Source organism: Anomaloglossus baeobatrachus, chromosome 3 (genome assembly GCF_048569485.1).
Source record: "Anomaloglossus baeobatrachus isolate aAnoBae1 chromosome 3, aAnoBae1.hap1, whole genome shotgun sequence".
Taxonomy (NCBI): Eukaryota; Metazoa; Chordata; class Amphibia; order Anura; family Aromobatidae; genus Anomaloglossus; species Anomaloglossus baeobatrachus.
Genome location: NC_134355.1, coordinates 271861868 through 271879126, shown reverse-complemented (window position 1 = coordinate 271879126; position 17259 = coordinate 271861868). Strand labels below are relative to the sequence as shown.

The window sequence follows — 17259 nt, the reverse complement described above, 5'->3', positions numbered from 1 at the left end:
CAGAATTTGCTGCCTGCGTTATTCCCTGCGGGATTTCACGATTACATGGCAGTCAATGGAGTGAAATCCCGCAGCGACGTGCGGAAAAGAATTGATATGCAATTGTTTTTGCTGCGGGAATCCCGCAGCAAAACATGCAGCTGTCAAATTCCGCCTAGTACGCACAGCAATTTTTTTTCCATAGGTTTTGCTGGTGATTCACTGCAGAGATGTTATGAACATTTTCTGCAGCGAAACATGCAGCAAAACCGCAAGAAATCCGTGGCAAAAACTGGCAAGTGCGCACAGGGCCTAAATGTTAATGTAATGCAGTGCTGGTATGTTATAATACTTCCTCCTCACAGTCATTCCCGATTTCTGGCACCACTATGGCCATCTTCTTTACCGTCTCACAGTAGCTATGGTACTTCTCTCAATGGAAGTCTATGGAGCCTGAAAAGAAATTACATTGAGAAAGCAACTTCAAGTCCTCAGGTGACCCTAGTGTGATCAGACGAGTCTCTTTTCAGGTCACATAACACCATACTTGAGCAAAGCTGTAAACCGTGAACTATAGAGATTTTAACGCTCGAGGACTACATTGCGTATACATTTTGAAAGATTCAAGAAAAGAGGTTTGCTGGGAGAGCTTCTTTAAGTGTTTTGGAGATAGTTGGGCTGGAAATTGGTTAAAGGGGTGTCCCAATAGGTACCTTTGAGGCATAACCTGTAGAAGGGTGATGTGTTGGGGCCCTTTTTTACCATAACTTATAAACATAGTTGTGCTATACCAGGAAACCACAGAACATTATACTACTATAGAAATAAAAGTGGAACCAATAATATTCTGACCTCAGGTGTAAACAAATACACTAAATGGATTGCCCATGTTGGTGTTCTGCAAGTTAAACAGTTAAAATTATTCTGCACACTGTTGTCTGGTACATTGGCAATAATTATGCATAATGTTAGTATGCATGACTTACTCTTCGGTCATTTGTAACACAGCAGCAAATTAAAATTGCACTTCCCTACCATCAGCTACCTGGCGAGAGTATTAGAAGAAGAGATTAGTGTATTTAACCTATGATCAAATCTGTTTTTAGCTATGTAGCATTATATAAGTGATTGTACAGAGCATAAATAATAAGAATAGCATTGAATTCTTCAATATTTCATGCAATTTGCAAGGGGTGCGTTGTTACCATTACTGTATTGACTACTTTTATAATTTTATTTATACATCAAAGTTTACAGTAAATCCATGCTTAATAAGTTATATATTATATTTACTTTGCCTATATTTTTAATCATCCTTGTGTAGAACGATTCCAGTGTGCAGAGTATCGCGTTAAAACTCAGGTTACCTCATTTTCTATGCAGCTCTGCAAAGGCTCTCCCTTCCTCAGATACGTATCCCACTGAGAATAAGATCATTATTTGTCCCAGGCTTAGTTGTAACCATCTTAAGCCAATAATTTCCCCAGATTGGCTGTGTACAGGGGTCTGAATCTTTTGACTTTTGTCTTTTTTTCCGGGAACACTCATAAAGTATCTCAGTTTAACTTAGACAATAAAGTTTGTATTATTTTATGATAATTAGTTCTTGCGGTTCCTTAGAATATGTCTCCTGTGATTTGACATTATCCTTGAATTACATTTGGCAATGATTCAGGTCATAATAAATTACTTTATACTCCAACTGCAGCCACCCTGAGAAAAGACAGAATATGGCCTCGACTCTTGATAAGTATTGTCTCGTCCTTGAAAAATAAAATGTGCAGTCATTTGCGTCCCCTGTGTGATTATATTGTGGATTATTGTAGTTTGGTCCTATACCAGGTACATAAAAAATGAAAGCATTTTATTCCAGCATTAAGATAGAGGGCATCCGCCAATTGTTAAAGGGGCTGGTATTATTTTTTAAATAATGCTTAATGAAAAAATAGAAAACTTTCTAATTTTCTGTAAGTTTACATTTTTCAATTTTTTATGCCCTACATGTTTTCAAGTAATAAAATCATTAATTTTATTTTATTTTTTTTATAATGAAAGGCTATAAATGTGTACAAAACCTCACAGTTCTGTGATCTAAACAGCCTGAACTCTAGCTAATTACAAGGTCTTTTCAGCAGGTGCAACAAAGTGTCAATCATAGTTTTAAAAATTAATCAGGAAAATAGAGACTAGTTATCTGTGATTGTCCCAGTCTTGCTGGATTGACAGGTCTCTTCATTTACACAAATATGGAAAGAACTGTTTAGAGTGTATAGAAGCTGTATGTGACTTGCCTAGATTACTGTTATGCATGGTCCTGACTTGTTTTTTCACAGTTTTTTTTCGGAAAGATTAGAATGTTTCAGAATAAAACAAAATTTCTGCAATGAGGGGGCCTATCCTTGAAACCTACTGCCCAACATACAGCTGCACTTATACCTCCTGTGGAGACACAAGGGTCAGGGGTTCTCTCGTCAGCTGGCCTATCTGTCCTCAGAAAGACCGCATGGAGTAGGGCTCATCACACTGAACGCCTATACTCCTTCCCCGTGAGCAGAAAACTACTCAGACAAAACAGGATGAGGTTACCACACTCCAGTAAGACTTTATTGGGTTCCCAACAGACAACAGCATATAGTACATTCTCAGCAAGGACTCAAGGTGGTGCAAGAGACACCCTCTCACTGGCTCACCGCCAGCCAGTAGCACCTTTCTTTTGGCTGGCATTCATTGAGAGGAGATAGCGGCAAGCTTAGGAAGCCGACCAAGCACAGCAAGGTATCTGACCAGCTGACAAGATAGTTCTAATCTATGTTCTCCTAAAAAAATATGTGGACTCCGTGTTGGGTAGAGGAGCAGTTCTGTAATCCACCAGCTGGAACCATGGTGCTTAGGCTGAAGTCCTGCAGAATCACACCGGTGACAGGAGCAGGTTCCTTTTTATATCCCTCAACTCCCATTTCAGGACATTGTGTCCCACAGGATGGGGGGGAGATAAACATGGCTGTTCCCTCATTGTTCACTAGTTCAATTTGACTGCATAACTGTCCTCCAATTGATGCAAGCAAGTGCACCGCAGGGGGTTGATACAATCCGTAATTAGCAGGCTTTCCACAAATTAGCATACAAAAAAGGCACTGGCAGTCTGATATGAAACAGTGGCTCATGTCCCTTGACTTACTGAACAAAGAAATAATTCGTCTGCCATAATTAAGAATAGTTCACCCCCACACAAGTGGCTAGATATTCCTCAATGACACTGAGTTATCACACCCCTTCCTGAAAAAGGACATATTTGTATGTCCTAAATCAGATGCAAGTGTAGGGAATGGGCTCCGGACTGATCCCACTTCATTCACAGTGGGTGCCTGCTGCATTATACAGCCGCACCTGTCTATAACAGTGGTGACCAAAGCTTGCTTAATTCACTGCTGCTTTTCGATTCAGGTACTTTTGTCAATCTGTCAGTAGCATTTACATGGTTTTATCACATGTGCATTCCCGAGCTCACAGGGTGCCAGTAGGCTTCCAGCCTTCGTAACCATGCTGCCATCAACCAAGCTTGTACCTGTGTGTCTCTACTTTGCACATTAATATAAAATTAAACATATTTAGTATTGCTGTGTTCACAAAAGTCCAATCTTTGAAAATATAATATTAATTAACAAATACAACAAATGCTATAAGAAAAAATCGAAATGCAAGAATTTATTTTTTGTAGTGATTTTGCATTACCCCTAAAAATTGAATAAATATCAAAAAATCGTACGTACCTCAAAATTGTGACAAACACTACGGATCACCATACAAAAAGTGAAGCCATCATACAGTTCCATTAACGAAAACATAATAAAAGATATGGGTGTCAGAAATTGGCTAGATACTCAAAATGTGTTTTTTTTTTTTTTTTTGTTTGTTACAGAGGTACAGAATGCTTATTAAACATGATATGAAAAAAAAATCCTATACAAGTTTGGCATCACTGTTATCTTATTGACTTGAATAATCATGTTGCCAGGGTATTTTTACTGCATAGAAAGCCTATGTAAAATCATAGCCCATAAAACAGTGACAAAATGGCATTATTTCCTTATCACTTGGATTTTTTTCTCTTTTTTCAGTACATTATATAGTAAAATGAATGCTGTCCTTCAAGAGTAAAATCGGCCCTCAAAAAAAAAATCAAGCCCTCATATGGCAGTGTAAAAAAGTTATGGCTCTTGTAAACAAAAAGAAGGGGAAAAAAAAGCGTAGAAAAGAAAATCATGTAATGGCCAGAATTTCTGTGGGTTTTTTTTTAGTCACCACGCCTTCTTAATGAGGACCTGTCTGTACGAAATTGGAATCTAAAGTTTAAAATCTAAAGCATGGCTGTAATGGCGCTGTAATACTGATTAAATTGTTACCGTACCTTAGTTAAAGAAATCCACTTTGTCTATAATCATCATTTGAAGTTTTCTGATAATCACTTTCAAGTGCACAGAGGTTGGACTGTATACACTGTGTCCCCTCCTCTCTGTCATGATTCCCAGGCCACCCTGTTTGCCTCCTTTCTGTGAAGAAAGCTCATGGATTTTGCGGTGACCTGCCTCCTGTCTGTGAAATCTTGTTCCGGCGCTGTCATTGCCATGGGTGATGCATGTGCAGATTGAGTTTTCAGCTCAATAACGTCTTTGAGAGATGACTCTGCATGTGCCACCCACAGCAATGACTGTGCCATTTTATCGTAGCCCACCCGTGAACTCAATCTACGCATGTAGTTAAAAAAGCAATCAAAACGTTTTTGTACCCCAACATGGTATTATTAAAATCATCATATTACCACACAAAAAAAACAAACACGCATGCAACTGCTCTGGAAAAATTAAAAAGTTGCGGTTGTACAAACCAGCGCAGCAGATGCCGGAGACGGCCTGGTGCGGTTTCTAATTTGCCTGGGCGCCCGCCTCGCACCCTGGCAGTGCCAAGGGTAGTTTAGCTTGCTGCTCTTGCTTCCACGTCTAAGTGTGGAGCTTTGGCAACTGAGCTTGCGTGGGCTGAATTACCTTTGCTTACTTATAGTCTCTAAAAGATCCCATAGTGCATGCTCTGGCTGTTCTGTCTTTTTCGGGTCCTAAGTCCCAAAAATCCTCTACTGCGCATGCTCAGGTACTTAATTATCTGTCAGAGACTTAAGGGGGCTTTACAAGCAGCGACTTCGCTAGCGATGTCGTTGGTGAAAGCACCTGCCCCCGTCGGTTGTGCGTCACGGGCAAATCGCTGCTCGTGGCGCACAACATCGTTAGGACCCGTCAAATGGGACTTACCTGCCTAGCGACGTCGCTGTGGCCGGCGAACCGCCTTTTTTCTAAGGGGGCGGTTTGTGCGGCGTCACAGCGGTGTCACTAAGCGGCCGCCCAATAGAAGCGGAGGGGCGGAAATGAGCGGGTGTAACATCCCGCTCACCTCCTTCCTTCTTCATTTCCGGCGGCCGCAGGTAAGCTCTAGTTCGTCGTTCCCGAGGTGTCACACATAGCGATGTGTGCTGCCGCAGGAACGACGAACAACCAGCGTCCTGCAACAGCAAAGATTTTATGAAAATGAACGACGTGTCAACAATCAACGATAAGGTGAGCATTTTGGATCGTTAACACTCGCTCGGAGCTGTTACACACAACGACGTCGCTAACGATGTCACATAGGCGTCACGGAATCTGTGACAACGGTGATATATCGTTAGATACGTCGTTACGTGTAACGGGGCCTTAAAGGGTGCTTTACAAGCTGCGACCTCGCTAGCGATCTCGTTAGCGATGTGACACGCCAGATTGCAGATAAGATTTGCCGATAATGCACATGGGTCATTTTTGTAGCACCGGTCACATGCGCGATCTCAGCAAATCGTATGTGCGATCTGGCGTGTTACATCACTAACGAGATCGCTAGCGAGGTCGCAGCGTATAAAGCACCTTTAAGTCTTGTGTTTTGCCTACTGAGCATACTCTGGCTGAGTCTCCTCTTCCAGAGTGTGGAAAATCCGCTACTGGGCATGTGCGGGAGGTTTCCACTCTTGTTGAGGCTAAATCCGGAAAGGACTGCACGGAGCATGTCCATGACGTGGTGGGTCCTGATTGGTCTGAGCATATCTGTAACGTGGTGAGTCCTGATTAGTCTGAGCATGTCCGTGATGTGGGGGTCCTGAGTGGCTCTCTTACGTCAGCTGCCCTGCTGTCGTGTCAGTTGTTGATTCACCGCTGGATGCTCGCCTTCAGGACTGTTGGACATGGTCGTCTGAAGATGACATACACCCTCGTTTGGGACGGTTCTGTGAATGTTTGGGGCTGAGCTAATGTTATTGAAGGCTCACATGTGTGCTCACTTATCAAATGACATTACCCATGTGTTTGGATGTCTGGCTGAACGCCATTACCGTGACCTGGATCTGTGAGAGAATTCTCCACGCTTTAGACAGGTCACCTAGGCAGGTACTGCTCGTTATCATGACCTGGTCCTGTGAGAGGGTTTGTTCACACTTTAGGCAGGCCACTTAGGCAGGTACTGATAAGATCGTGACCTGGTGCTGTGAGAGATGCTTTACACCCTAGACAGGTTACCTAGGCAGGTACTGCTAATATCGTGACCTGGTGCTCTAAGAGATTCTCCACACCTTAGGCTAGGTTCACATTTCCGTTGTTTTGCATCAGTCACATGCGTTGCTTGACGCATGTGACTGATGCGTTGTACAACGGATGACAAAAAACAGACTTTTAAATGTCGGACTCCGTTGTGTGCGGGGGGCAGAGCGCAAGGGGGGGCGGAGTTCGGGGTGGGTGAAGCCGAGCGGGGCCGTGGCGCTGAGGACGTCAGTGCCGTGGGGACTGCAGGGCTGGGGACAGGTGAGAGAGTGTGTGTGTGTGTATATACATGCGGAGTGCGGGAGGGGTCAAAGCCAAGCGAGGAAGTGTCGGCCTCCCTGCACACGTAACCAGTGTAAATATCGGGTAACTAACCAAAGCGCATTGCTTAGTAACCCGATGTGTATCCTGGTTACGTGTGCAGGGAGCCAGAGAGAGCATGCGCAGCAAAATCCTACGGATTGCGCTGCTCAAAAAACGTTACAGGCTGCGTTCCTTCCGCCCCGCAGTCAGTCGTTCCACGACTGATCAGTCCGGCGGAGGGTGCAACGCAGCATCATCAGTCACAATCCGCCGCTCATACAAGTCTATGGGAACAACAGAATCCGCCAAACGGATTCCGTTGTTTACCAGAGCATTGGATTGTGACTGATACAATTTAACGGAAGTGTGAACCTAGCCTTAGACGGGTTGCCTAGGCAGGTTGTCTTTTAGATGTTACCTCTGTGTGCACACGGGCTAGGCGTGTTGAACTCCACTTCTACTCAAGGATCGCTGGTTAGGCGTGTGTTCTGAGTGTGGGTGTGTTCATAGGGTTTTACTTTGGGTTATTGAGTTGCATAGCCTCTTTGAGGATAACATTGGAAAAAATAAATAAATAATTGGAAAAAAATGTCTTATTTTGATAACCAGCACAGATAAAGCACACCCGCAACAGGCTGCAGCCTCCAGCTGTGTGCTTTATATTGGCTGTGTATCAAAATCTGAGGGACCTCATGCAGCTTTTTTTTTACAATTATTTAAATAAATAACTCTAAAAAAAAAAAAAAAAAAAGCGTGCAGTGTCGTCCCCCCCTCCCACACACAATTTTGATACCCAGCCAAGATGAAGCGGACAGCTGGGGGCTGGTATTCTCAAGCTGGGGAGGCGCATGGTTATTGGACACTCCCCAGTCTAAAAATAGCAGCCGCCCCAAAATTGTTGTCGATTAGATGCGATAATTTCAGCGCTTTACCCGATTGCCCTGGTGCAGCAGCAATCAGAGTAATATAAAGGGTTACTGACAGCTTTTTAAAAAAGAAAAAAAAAAGTGTTTCTAGTTTGTTTGTATTAATTATAAAAGTGAATGAACAAAAGCGAAATCTAAATCACATCAATATTTAGTATGACCACCCTTTGTCTTCAAAACAGCATCAATTCTTCTGTGTATACAGTATTTACACACAATTTTTAAAGGAACTCCAGTTCTGCAAGTGACAATATGGCCCCCACAGAGTCCTGATCTCAACATTGATTCTGTGTGCAATTACATGAAAAGACAGAAGGATTTGCACAAGCCTACATCCATACATCTGTGATTAGTGTCTTAAGATGTTTGTGATTCAAATGTTTTGGATCAACTTCGCTCCTGAGTGCCTTCAAAAACTGTTTAAGTACACCTAGGGTAGTATAATTGATGCTGTTTTATAGGCAAAGAGTTATCACACCAAATATTGATCTGATTTAGATTTTTACTTTGATCATTCACTTTGCATTTTGTTAGATGCTAATAATAAACTACTAACATACATAATACACAGTGGATATAAAAAGTCTACACAGCACTGTAAAAATTCCATACCAAGAAGAATCATTTCAGAACATTTTCCACCTATAATGTCACCTATAATTTGGATACATGCCACAAAACTTTAAAATAATACTTTGTTGAATTGCTCTTTGAATTTATGGGAGCATTCAGTATTTCTTCAGCGCTCTATTGGGAGACCCAGACGATTGGGTATAGCTACTGCCCTCCGGAGGCCACACAAAGCACTACACCAAAAGTGCAAGGTCCCTCCCCTTCTGGCTATACCCCCCCGTGGTATCACGGGTACTCCAGTTTTAGCTTTGTGTGCGAAGGAGGTCAGACATTCCATGCATAGCTCCACAGATTTTAGTCAGCAGTAGCTGCTGACTATTTCGGATGGAAGAAAAGAGGGCCCATATAGGGCTCCCAGCATGCTCCCTTCTCACCCCTGGATGGTGTTGTAAGGTTGAGGTACCTATTGCTGGTACAGGGCTGGAGCCTCACATGCTGTTTTCCTTCCACATCCCCTTGGGGGCTCTGTGGAAGTGGGATCCTGCCGGCCTCAAAGCTCTGACGCCGGGCTCCATCCACAGACCCATAGCACCTGGTGGATGCCGAGCAGGAGTACCATCAGGGACCGGGCCCTGCATCATACAGGTACTCTGTGTCCCCGGCAGGCACAGACGCACTCCGGGCTGGCTGGGCGTTGTAGTGCGCCGGGGACCGTACACTGAGCTGGTGTTCCTACAGTTATCTGGGGGACTTTGTGTTCTGGGAACGCAGCGCCGACCCTCACTGGACCGGCGGCGCTGCTGTGACTTGTGGTGCGCCGGGGATACGCCGACCGCGCTTTTACGGCGGGGGCGTTTATAACTCTAGTCCCCGGCTTTTGGGCCTAGGACACCGGCAGCTCCGATCGTTCCCGCCCCCACCCTGTCAATCAGGGTAGGGGAGAGACGCTGTTTCACGGCAGCGACGAGGGCTGGAGCCTGATTTACATGCTCCAGCCCTCTCACTAGGCACAGAGGGAAGCAGGCTTCCCGCTCTTGGTCAGGAACGCCCAGGGCCCGCCCCCCTTCCTCTCTCAGGACGCCGGCAGCCATTACATGCATGTCTGGCTGGAGGAAGGACGCAAGGCTCTGGGAGACCTAGACTGAGGGGCTTTGGGAGACCACACACCCGCTCTTAAGCGGGCGGTAAGCGGTTTTTCAGCTGGCCCCTCTAGTGCCTTACTGTGTATAGTGTACTGTGTCACTGGACATAGATATTTATTGATTTCTTGCACTGTGAGGTCGCTTCCTGGCTGTATACCCCAGATCGCTCTGAGGAGGCAGCAACATGTCATCCACAAGACGCAAGGCTGCCAAGGCTAGGGCTGTGTGCACTGCGTGTGCTGCATGTGGGGCTGCTCTACCAGCAGGCTCCAATGACCCCCATTGTGTGCAATGCTCAGATCCGGTGCTGCTTCGCCAGCCGGAGTCCGGAGAGGTAGTGACCCAGGCTGAGACGCTTGTAAGTCCTGCCCCGGTGTCAGGGACAGACTTTGCAGTTTTTGCGGATAATATGTCTGTGGCTATGGCAAAAATCCTGGAAACTTTGCAATCCATGCCTGGGGCTCAGTCTATGGACACGGCGAGGTCTATGTCCTCTAATCCTCCGCAGTTGGATTTAATCCAGACTGCAAGGGGGTCCCCGGCTTCTCAGGATGAGTATAATGACTCAGATGATTGCCCCAGCCACCCCAAGCAGGCTCGCTGGGAAAGACCCTCAACGTCATCACACTGCTCAGGGTCTCAGCGCAATCAGTCTCCATGTGATGTGTCTGAAGAGAGTGATCAGGAGTCTAATCCTGGAACCCCTCTCAATCTGGATACCCCGGATGGGGACGCCATGGTAAACGATCTTATCTCAGCCATCAATAGGCTGTTAGATATTTCTCCCCCAGCCCCTTCAGCAGAAGAGGCAGCGGCAGAGCAGGAGAAGTTTCGTTTCCTCTATCCCAAGCGTAAATTAAGTGCTCTGTTGGATCACTCTGACTTCAGAGAATCAATCCAGAAACACGACGCTCATCCAGAAAAGCGTTTCTCTAAACGTTCTAAGGATACACGTTATCCTTTCCCACCTGATGTGGTCAAGCGCTGGACCCAGTGTCCAAAGGTGGACCCCCCGATTTCCAAGCTTGCAGCTAGATCCATAGTTGCAGTGGAGGATGGCGCTTCACTTAAGGATGCCAATGACAGACAGATGGACCTTTTGGTTAAAATCTGTCTATGAAGCTATCGGCGCGTCGTTTGCTCCAGCATTCGCAGCCGTATGGGCACTCCAAGCTATTTCAGCTGGTTTAGCAAAAGTGGATGCTATCATACATCCAGCGGTGCCGCAAGTGGCGCACCTTACCTCGCAGATGTCTGCGTTTGCCTCTTACGCTATCAATGCGGTCCTAGAATCTACCAGCCGCACCTCAATGGCGTCTGCCAATTCGGTAGTTTTGCGCAGGGCATTGTGGTTAAAGGACTGGAAAGCAGATGCTGGTTCCAAAAAATGTTTAACCAGCTTGCCTTTATCTAGAGATAGACTGTTTGGCGAGCCATTGGCTGACATCATTAAACAGTCCAAGGGTAAAGACTCCTCTTTACCCCAGCCCAGATCAAGCAAACCTCAGCAGAGAAAGTGGCAGTAGAAGTTTCAGTCCTTTCGAGGTTCGGGCAAAACACAATTCTCCTCGTCCAAAGGGACTCAGAGGACGCAAAGAAACTCAGATTCCTGGCGGGCTCACTCACGCCCCAAGAAAGCAAATGGAGGAACCGCTTCCAAAGCGGCTACCTCATGACTTCCAGTCCCCTCCCTCCGCATCTCCGGTCGGGGGCAGGCTCTCCCGCTTTTACGACACTTGGATGTCACAGGTCAAAGACCGGTGGGTGACAGACATTTTGTCTCGCGGGTACAGAATCGAGTTCAGTTCTCGTCCTCCAGCTCGGTTCTTCAGAACCTCCCCACATCCAGACCGTGTAGATGTCCTGCGGCAGGCGGTGGACTCCCTAAGAGCGGAAGGAGTAGTGGTTCCTGTACCGTCTCAGGAACAAGGGAGAGGGTTTTACTCCAATCTCTTTGTGGTGCCAAAAAAGGACGGCTCGTTCCGTCCTGTTCTGGACCTAAAACTGCTCAACAAACATGTGCACGCCAGACGGTTCCGGATGGAAACCCTCCGTTCTGTCATTGCCTCAATGTCTCAAGGAGACTTCCTTGCCTCAATAGACATCAAAGATGCTTATCTCCACGTGCCAATTGCTACAGAACATCAACGTTTTCTACGTTTTGTGATAGGAAACGAACATCTTCAGTTCGTAGCTCTGCCATTCGGTCTGGCGACTGCCCCACGGGTTTTCACCAAGGTCATGGCGGCGGTGGTAGCAGTCTTGCACTCTCAGGGACACTCGGTGATCCCTTACCTAGACGATCTACTTGTCAAGGCACCCTCTCAAGAGGCATGCCAACTCAGTCTACATGCTACGCTGGAGACTCTCCAGACTTTTGGATGGATCATCAACTTTCCAAAGTCAAATCTGTCACCGACACAGTCACTAACGTATCTTGGCATGGAGTTCCATACTCGAGCAGCGAGAGTGAAGCTTCCGCTAAACAAGCAGCGGTCCTTACAGACAGGGGTGCAATCTCTCCTTCAGGGCCAGTCGCACCCCTTGCGGCGCCTCATGCACTTCCTAGGGAAGATGGCGGCAGCCATGGAAGCAGTTCCCTTTGCGCAGTTTCATCTGCGTCCACTTCAATGGGACATTCTCCGCCAATGGGACGGGAAGACAACTTCCCTAGACAGGAAAGTCTCTCTTTCCCAGACGGCCAAGGACTCTCTACAATGGTGGCTCCTTCCCACCTCATTGTCTCAGGGAAGATCCTTCCTGCCCCCATCCTGGGCAGTGGTCACGACAGATGCGAGTCTGTCGGGGTGGGGAGCAGTGTTTCTACACCACAGGGCTCAGGGGACGTGGACTCCGCAAGAGTCCACCCTTCAGATCAATGTTCTGGAAATCAGGGCAGTGTATCTTTCCCTACTAGCCTTTCAACAGTGGCTGGAAGGAAAGCAGATCCGAATCCAGTCGGACAACTCCACAGCGGTGGCATACATCAACCACCAAGGAGGGACGCGCAGCCGGCAAGCCTTTCAGGAAGTCCGGCGCATTCTGAATTGGGTGGAGGACACAGCATCCACCATCTCCGCGGTTCACATCCCAGGCGTAGAAAACTGGGAAGCAGACTTCCTCAGTCGCCAGGGTATGGACGCAGGGGAATGGTCCCTTCACCCGGACGTGTTTCAAGAAATCTGTCGCCGCTGGGGGGTGCCGGACATCGACCTAATGGCGTCTCGGCACAACAACAAGGTCCCGGCATTCATGGCGCGGTCGCGCGATCAAAGAGCTCTGGCGGCAGACGCCTTGGTGCAAGATTGGTCGCAGTTCCGCCTCCCATATGTATTCCCGCCTCTGGCACTCTTGCCCAGAGTATTACGCAAGATCAGATCCGATTGCAGCCGCATCATACTCGTCGCCCCAGACTGGCCGAGGAGATCGTGGTATCCGGATCTGTGGCATCTCACGGTCGGCCGACCGTGGTCACTTCCAGACCGTCCAGACCTGCTGTCTCAAGGGCCGTTTTTCCATCAGAATTCTGCGGCCCTGAACCTGACTGTGTGGCCATTGAGTCCTGGATCCTATCGTCAACAGGCTTATCCCAGGGAGTGGTAGCCACAATGAGACAAGCTAGGAAGTCAACTTCTGCTAAGATCTACCACAGAACGTGGAAGATTTTCTTAACCTGGTGCTCTGCTCAGGGAGTGTCTCCCTGGCCATTTGCATTGCCCCCTTTTCTGTCTTTCCTGCAATCAGGGTTGGAAAAGGGCTTGTCGCTCAGCTCCCTTAAAGGGCAAGTCTCGGCACTATCCGTGTTTTTTCAGAAGCGTCTAGCACGTCTTCCTAAGGTCCGCACGTTCCTGCAGGGGGTCTGTCATATTGTGCCCCCGTACAAGCGGCCGTTGGATCCATGGGATCTGAACAGAGTACTAGTTGCTCTCCAGAAGCCGCCTTTCGAGCCTCTCAAAGAAGTTTCTTTTTCTCGCCTGTCACAGAAAGTGGCGTTTCTTGTTGCGATCACATCGTTTCGGCGAGTGTCTGAGCTGGCAGCTCTGTCATCCAAGGCTCCCTTCTTGGTGTTCCACCAGGACAAAGTAGTGCTGCGCCCCATTCCGGAGTTTCTCCCTAAGGTCGTATCCTCGTTTCATCTTAATCAGGATATATCCTTGCCTTCCTTTTATCCTCATCCGGTTCACCGGTATGAAAAGGACTTGCGTTTGCTAGATCTGGTGAGAGCTCTCAGGATCTACATTTCCCGCACGGCGCCCATGCGCCGTTCCGATGCACTTTTTGTCCTTGTCGCCGGTCCGCGCAAGGGGTTGCAGGCTTCTAAAGCTACCTTGGCTCGATGGATCAAAGAACCAATTATAGAGGCCTACCGTTCTGCTGGGCTTCCGGTTCCTTCAGGGCTAAAAGCCCACTCAACCAGAGCCGTGGGTGCGTCCTGGGCATTACGGCACCAGGCTTCGGCTCAACAGGTGTGTCAGGCAGCTACCTGGTCGAGTCTGCACACTTTCACCAAGCATTATCAGGTGCATACCTATGCTTCGGCGGATGCCAGCTTAGGTAGAAGAGTCCTGCAGGCAGCAGTTACCTCCCCGTAGGGGAGGGCTGTTTTGCAGCTCTAACATGAGGTATTTCGTTACCCACCCAGGGACAGCTTTTGGACGTCCCAATCGTCTGGGTCTCCCAATAGAGCGCTGAAGAAGAAGGGAATTTTGTTACTTACCGTAAATTCCTTTTCTTCTAGCTCTTATTGGGAGACCCAGCACCCGCCCTGTTGTCCTTCGGGATTGTTTTTGCTGTTTGCGGGTACACATGTTGTTCATGTTGAACGGTTTTTCAGTTCTCCGATGTTAATCGGAGTTAATTTGTTTAAACCAGTTGTTGGCTTCCTCCTTCTTGCTTTGGCACTAAAACTGGAGTACCCGTGATACCACGGGGGGGTATAGCCAGAAGGGGAGGGACCTTGCACTTTTGGTGTAGTGCTTTGTGTGGCCTCCGGAGGGCAGTAGCTATACCCAATCGTCTGGGTCTCCCAATAAGAGCTAGAAGAAAAGGAATTTACGGTAAGTAACAAAATTCCCTTCTTTTGGGTAAACGTAAATCAACATGGCACATGTAATCTTTCCTCACTTTTCCTTGCAGTAGAACTCAAATCCGTCAGCTTTTCAATTGAATTTAGGTCTGGGTTCTGGCTGGACCAATCCAAAACTTTTATCTTCTTTCGGTAAAGCCATTCTTTTATTGATTTTCAGATATGCTTAGGGTGCTGAAAGTTGAAACTCCTCTTCATCTTCAGGTTTTTGGGAGAGGCCTGAAGGCGTTGATGCAAAATTTACTGATATTTAGAACTATTCATAATTCCTTCCACCGTGACTAAAGTCCCAGTTACAGCTGCCAAAAAACTACCTCAATGTGTAATGTCGCCTCCACCATGCTTCACTCTGTGCATAGTGTTCTTTTGGTGATGTGCAGTTTTGACTTTGCACCAAACATACTTATTGGAATTATGACCAAAATGTTTATTCTTGGTCTCACGAGACCAAAACACATTTTCCCATATGCTTTTATCAGACTTGATGTCGGTTTTGGCAAAAAATAGCTGGGCTTGAATGGTTTTCATTGTAAGAAAAGGCTTCCATCTTGCCACCCTACCCATGAGCCAGACATATAATGAATATGGCAGATTATTGTCACATGTAGTACGCAATCAGAACTTGTCAGAAATTCATGCTTTTCCATTAAAGTTGCTGTACTCCTCTTGGCAGCCTCTTGGACCAGTTTTCTTCTTGTCTTTTCATCAATGTTTGAGGGATGTCCAGTTCTTGGTAATATCATTGTTGTCCCAAATTTATGCAACTTCTTGATAAACATCTTCACAGAGTATCTAATGCCTTGGAATTTTTTTTGCTTTTTTTCTTCTACAAACTGATAACTTTGCTATCTTGAAAGCTTTGTTCAGATTATTGGTAACAAAGGTGGGAAAAGTTCTGAAATTGTTTTGTTATGTGTGTTTTACAGGACAAAAACTTAGCATTTTAACGGTAGTTTATGATTTTTGTAACCAATGTATTTTTAGGTTCATTTTTGTAGTCTTGCTAATCATTGCATTTTTTTTGTGTTATTTAGAATCTGCTTGTAACGGGTGCTGTTGACTGCAGTTTAAAAGGCTGGGATTTAAGGGCAATCCGTCAACCTGTCTTTGAACTCCATGGTCATACTTATGCTGTCAGGCGGGTGAAAGTAAGTATTGTATTGCTATCTGTTATAAATTTGTTGAGTTGATCAGTTTATAACCTCACTATTCTGTGATGTGAATCCTTGTATGTTGAAGCTTTAGGGTCCCGTTACACATAGCGATGTACCAGCGATCCCACCAGTGATCCAACCTGGCAGGGATCGTTGGAATGTTGCTACATGGTCGCTGTTGAGCTGTTAATCAGGCAGATATCCACAGTGACCAGCCATCATCCACCAGCGACCCATGTAATGACGGCTCCCTGCACACTCAGAACCGGCGCTTGTTGGTCTCCCGCCGGCAAACACGCCGATGTGTGCTGCACAGCGGGAGACCAATGAACAAAAAATGGTCCTTTATTCATATATTCATGGCAGTAATGCAGGTTCCATTTTTCACATTTCATTCTTACAAATAGCTATTGAATTTTTCATGTCAGTATTCACACAGCAGTTTCTGCTATTCCATGTATTCCCCTTCCATAGTCACTGGTGTGCATACCTTATCTCCCCATAGTGATGTTTTTTAGGTTTTTTGCACCCAGTTCAGACATAGAATGGAGTTCCAAACGTTATTCCTTAATGTTAGTAGTTTTTCGTTTGTGAACCCTCCCCATACACACCTATTGCCAATCCACATTATACGCATATATAGCCTGGGTCTCAGCGTCCCATACACGGTAAGTTTTTTAACTGCATGAGAGGACACACACAAGCTAGGGACCCCAACGTAGAGAAATACTTTGGCGTAGTGTTGGGGCTCTTCTGCATTGATCAATTCAGTAGCTAAATTTCTCTTTATTCATATATTCATGGCAGTAATGCAGGTTCCATTTTTCACATTTCATTCTTACAAATAGCTATTGAATTTTTCATGTCAGTATTCACACAGCAGTTTCTGCTATTCCATGTATTCCCCTTCCATAGTCACTGGTGTGCATACCTTATCTCCCCATAGTGATGTTTTTTAGGTTTTTTGCACCCAGTTCAGACATAGAATGGAGTTCCAAACGTTATTCCTTAATGTTAGTAGTTTTTCGTTTGTGAACCCTCCCCATACACACCTATTGCCAATCCACATTATACGCATATATAGCCTGGGTCTCAGCGTCCCATACACGGTAAGTTTTTTAACTGCATGAGAGGACACACACAAGCTAGGGACCCCAACGTAGAGAAATACTTTGGCGTAGTGTTGGGGCTCTTCTGCATTGATCAATTCAGTAGCTAAATTTCTCTTTATTCATATATTCATGGCAGTAATGCAGGTTCCATTTTTCACATTTCATTCTTACAAATAGCTATTGAATTTTTCATGTCAGTATTCACACAGCAGTTTCTGCTATTCCATGTATTCCCCTTCCATAGTCACTGGTGTGCATACCTTATCTCCCCATAGTGATGTTTTTTAGGTTTTTTGCACCCAGTTCAGACATAGAATGGAGTTCCAAACGTTATTCCTTAAGGGCCTCTATTGAGACTTACATCTGAAGTCTT

General features: G+C 46.0%; 1 protein-coding gene across 1 annotated transcript in view; it reads left to right on the top strand.

The window, feature by feature from the left end:
* The window catches only part of PEX7 (peroxisomal biogenesis factor 7), a 328168-nt gene that overhangs the window by 147113 nt on the left and 163796 nt on the right, over positions 1-17259 (top strand). The window contains exon 7 of the mRNA XM_075339838.1: positions 15655-15768. Coding sequence (XP_075195953.1) covers positions 15655-15768 — 114 coding nt within the window. The remainder of the gene's footprint in view (positions 1-15654; positions 15769-17259) is intronic.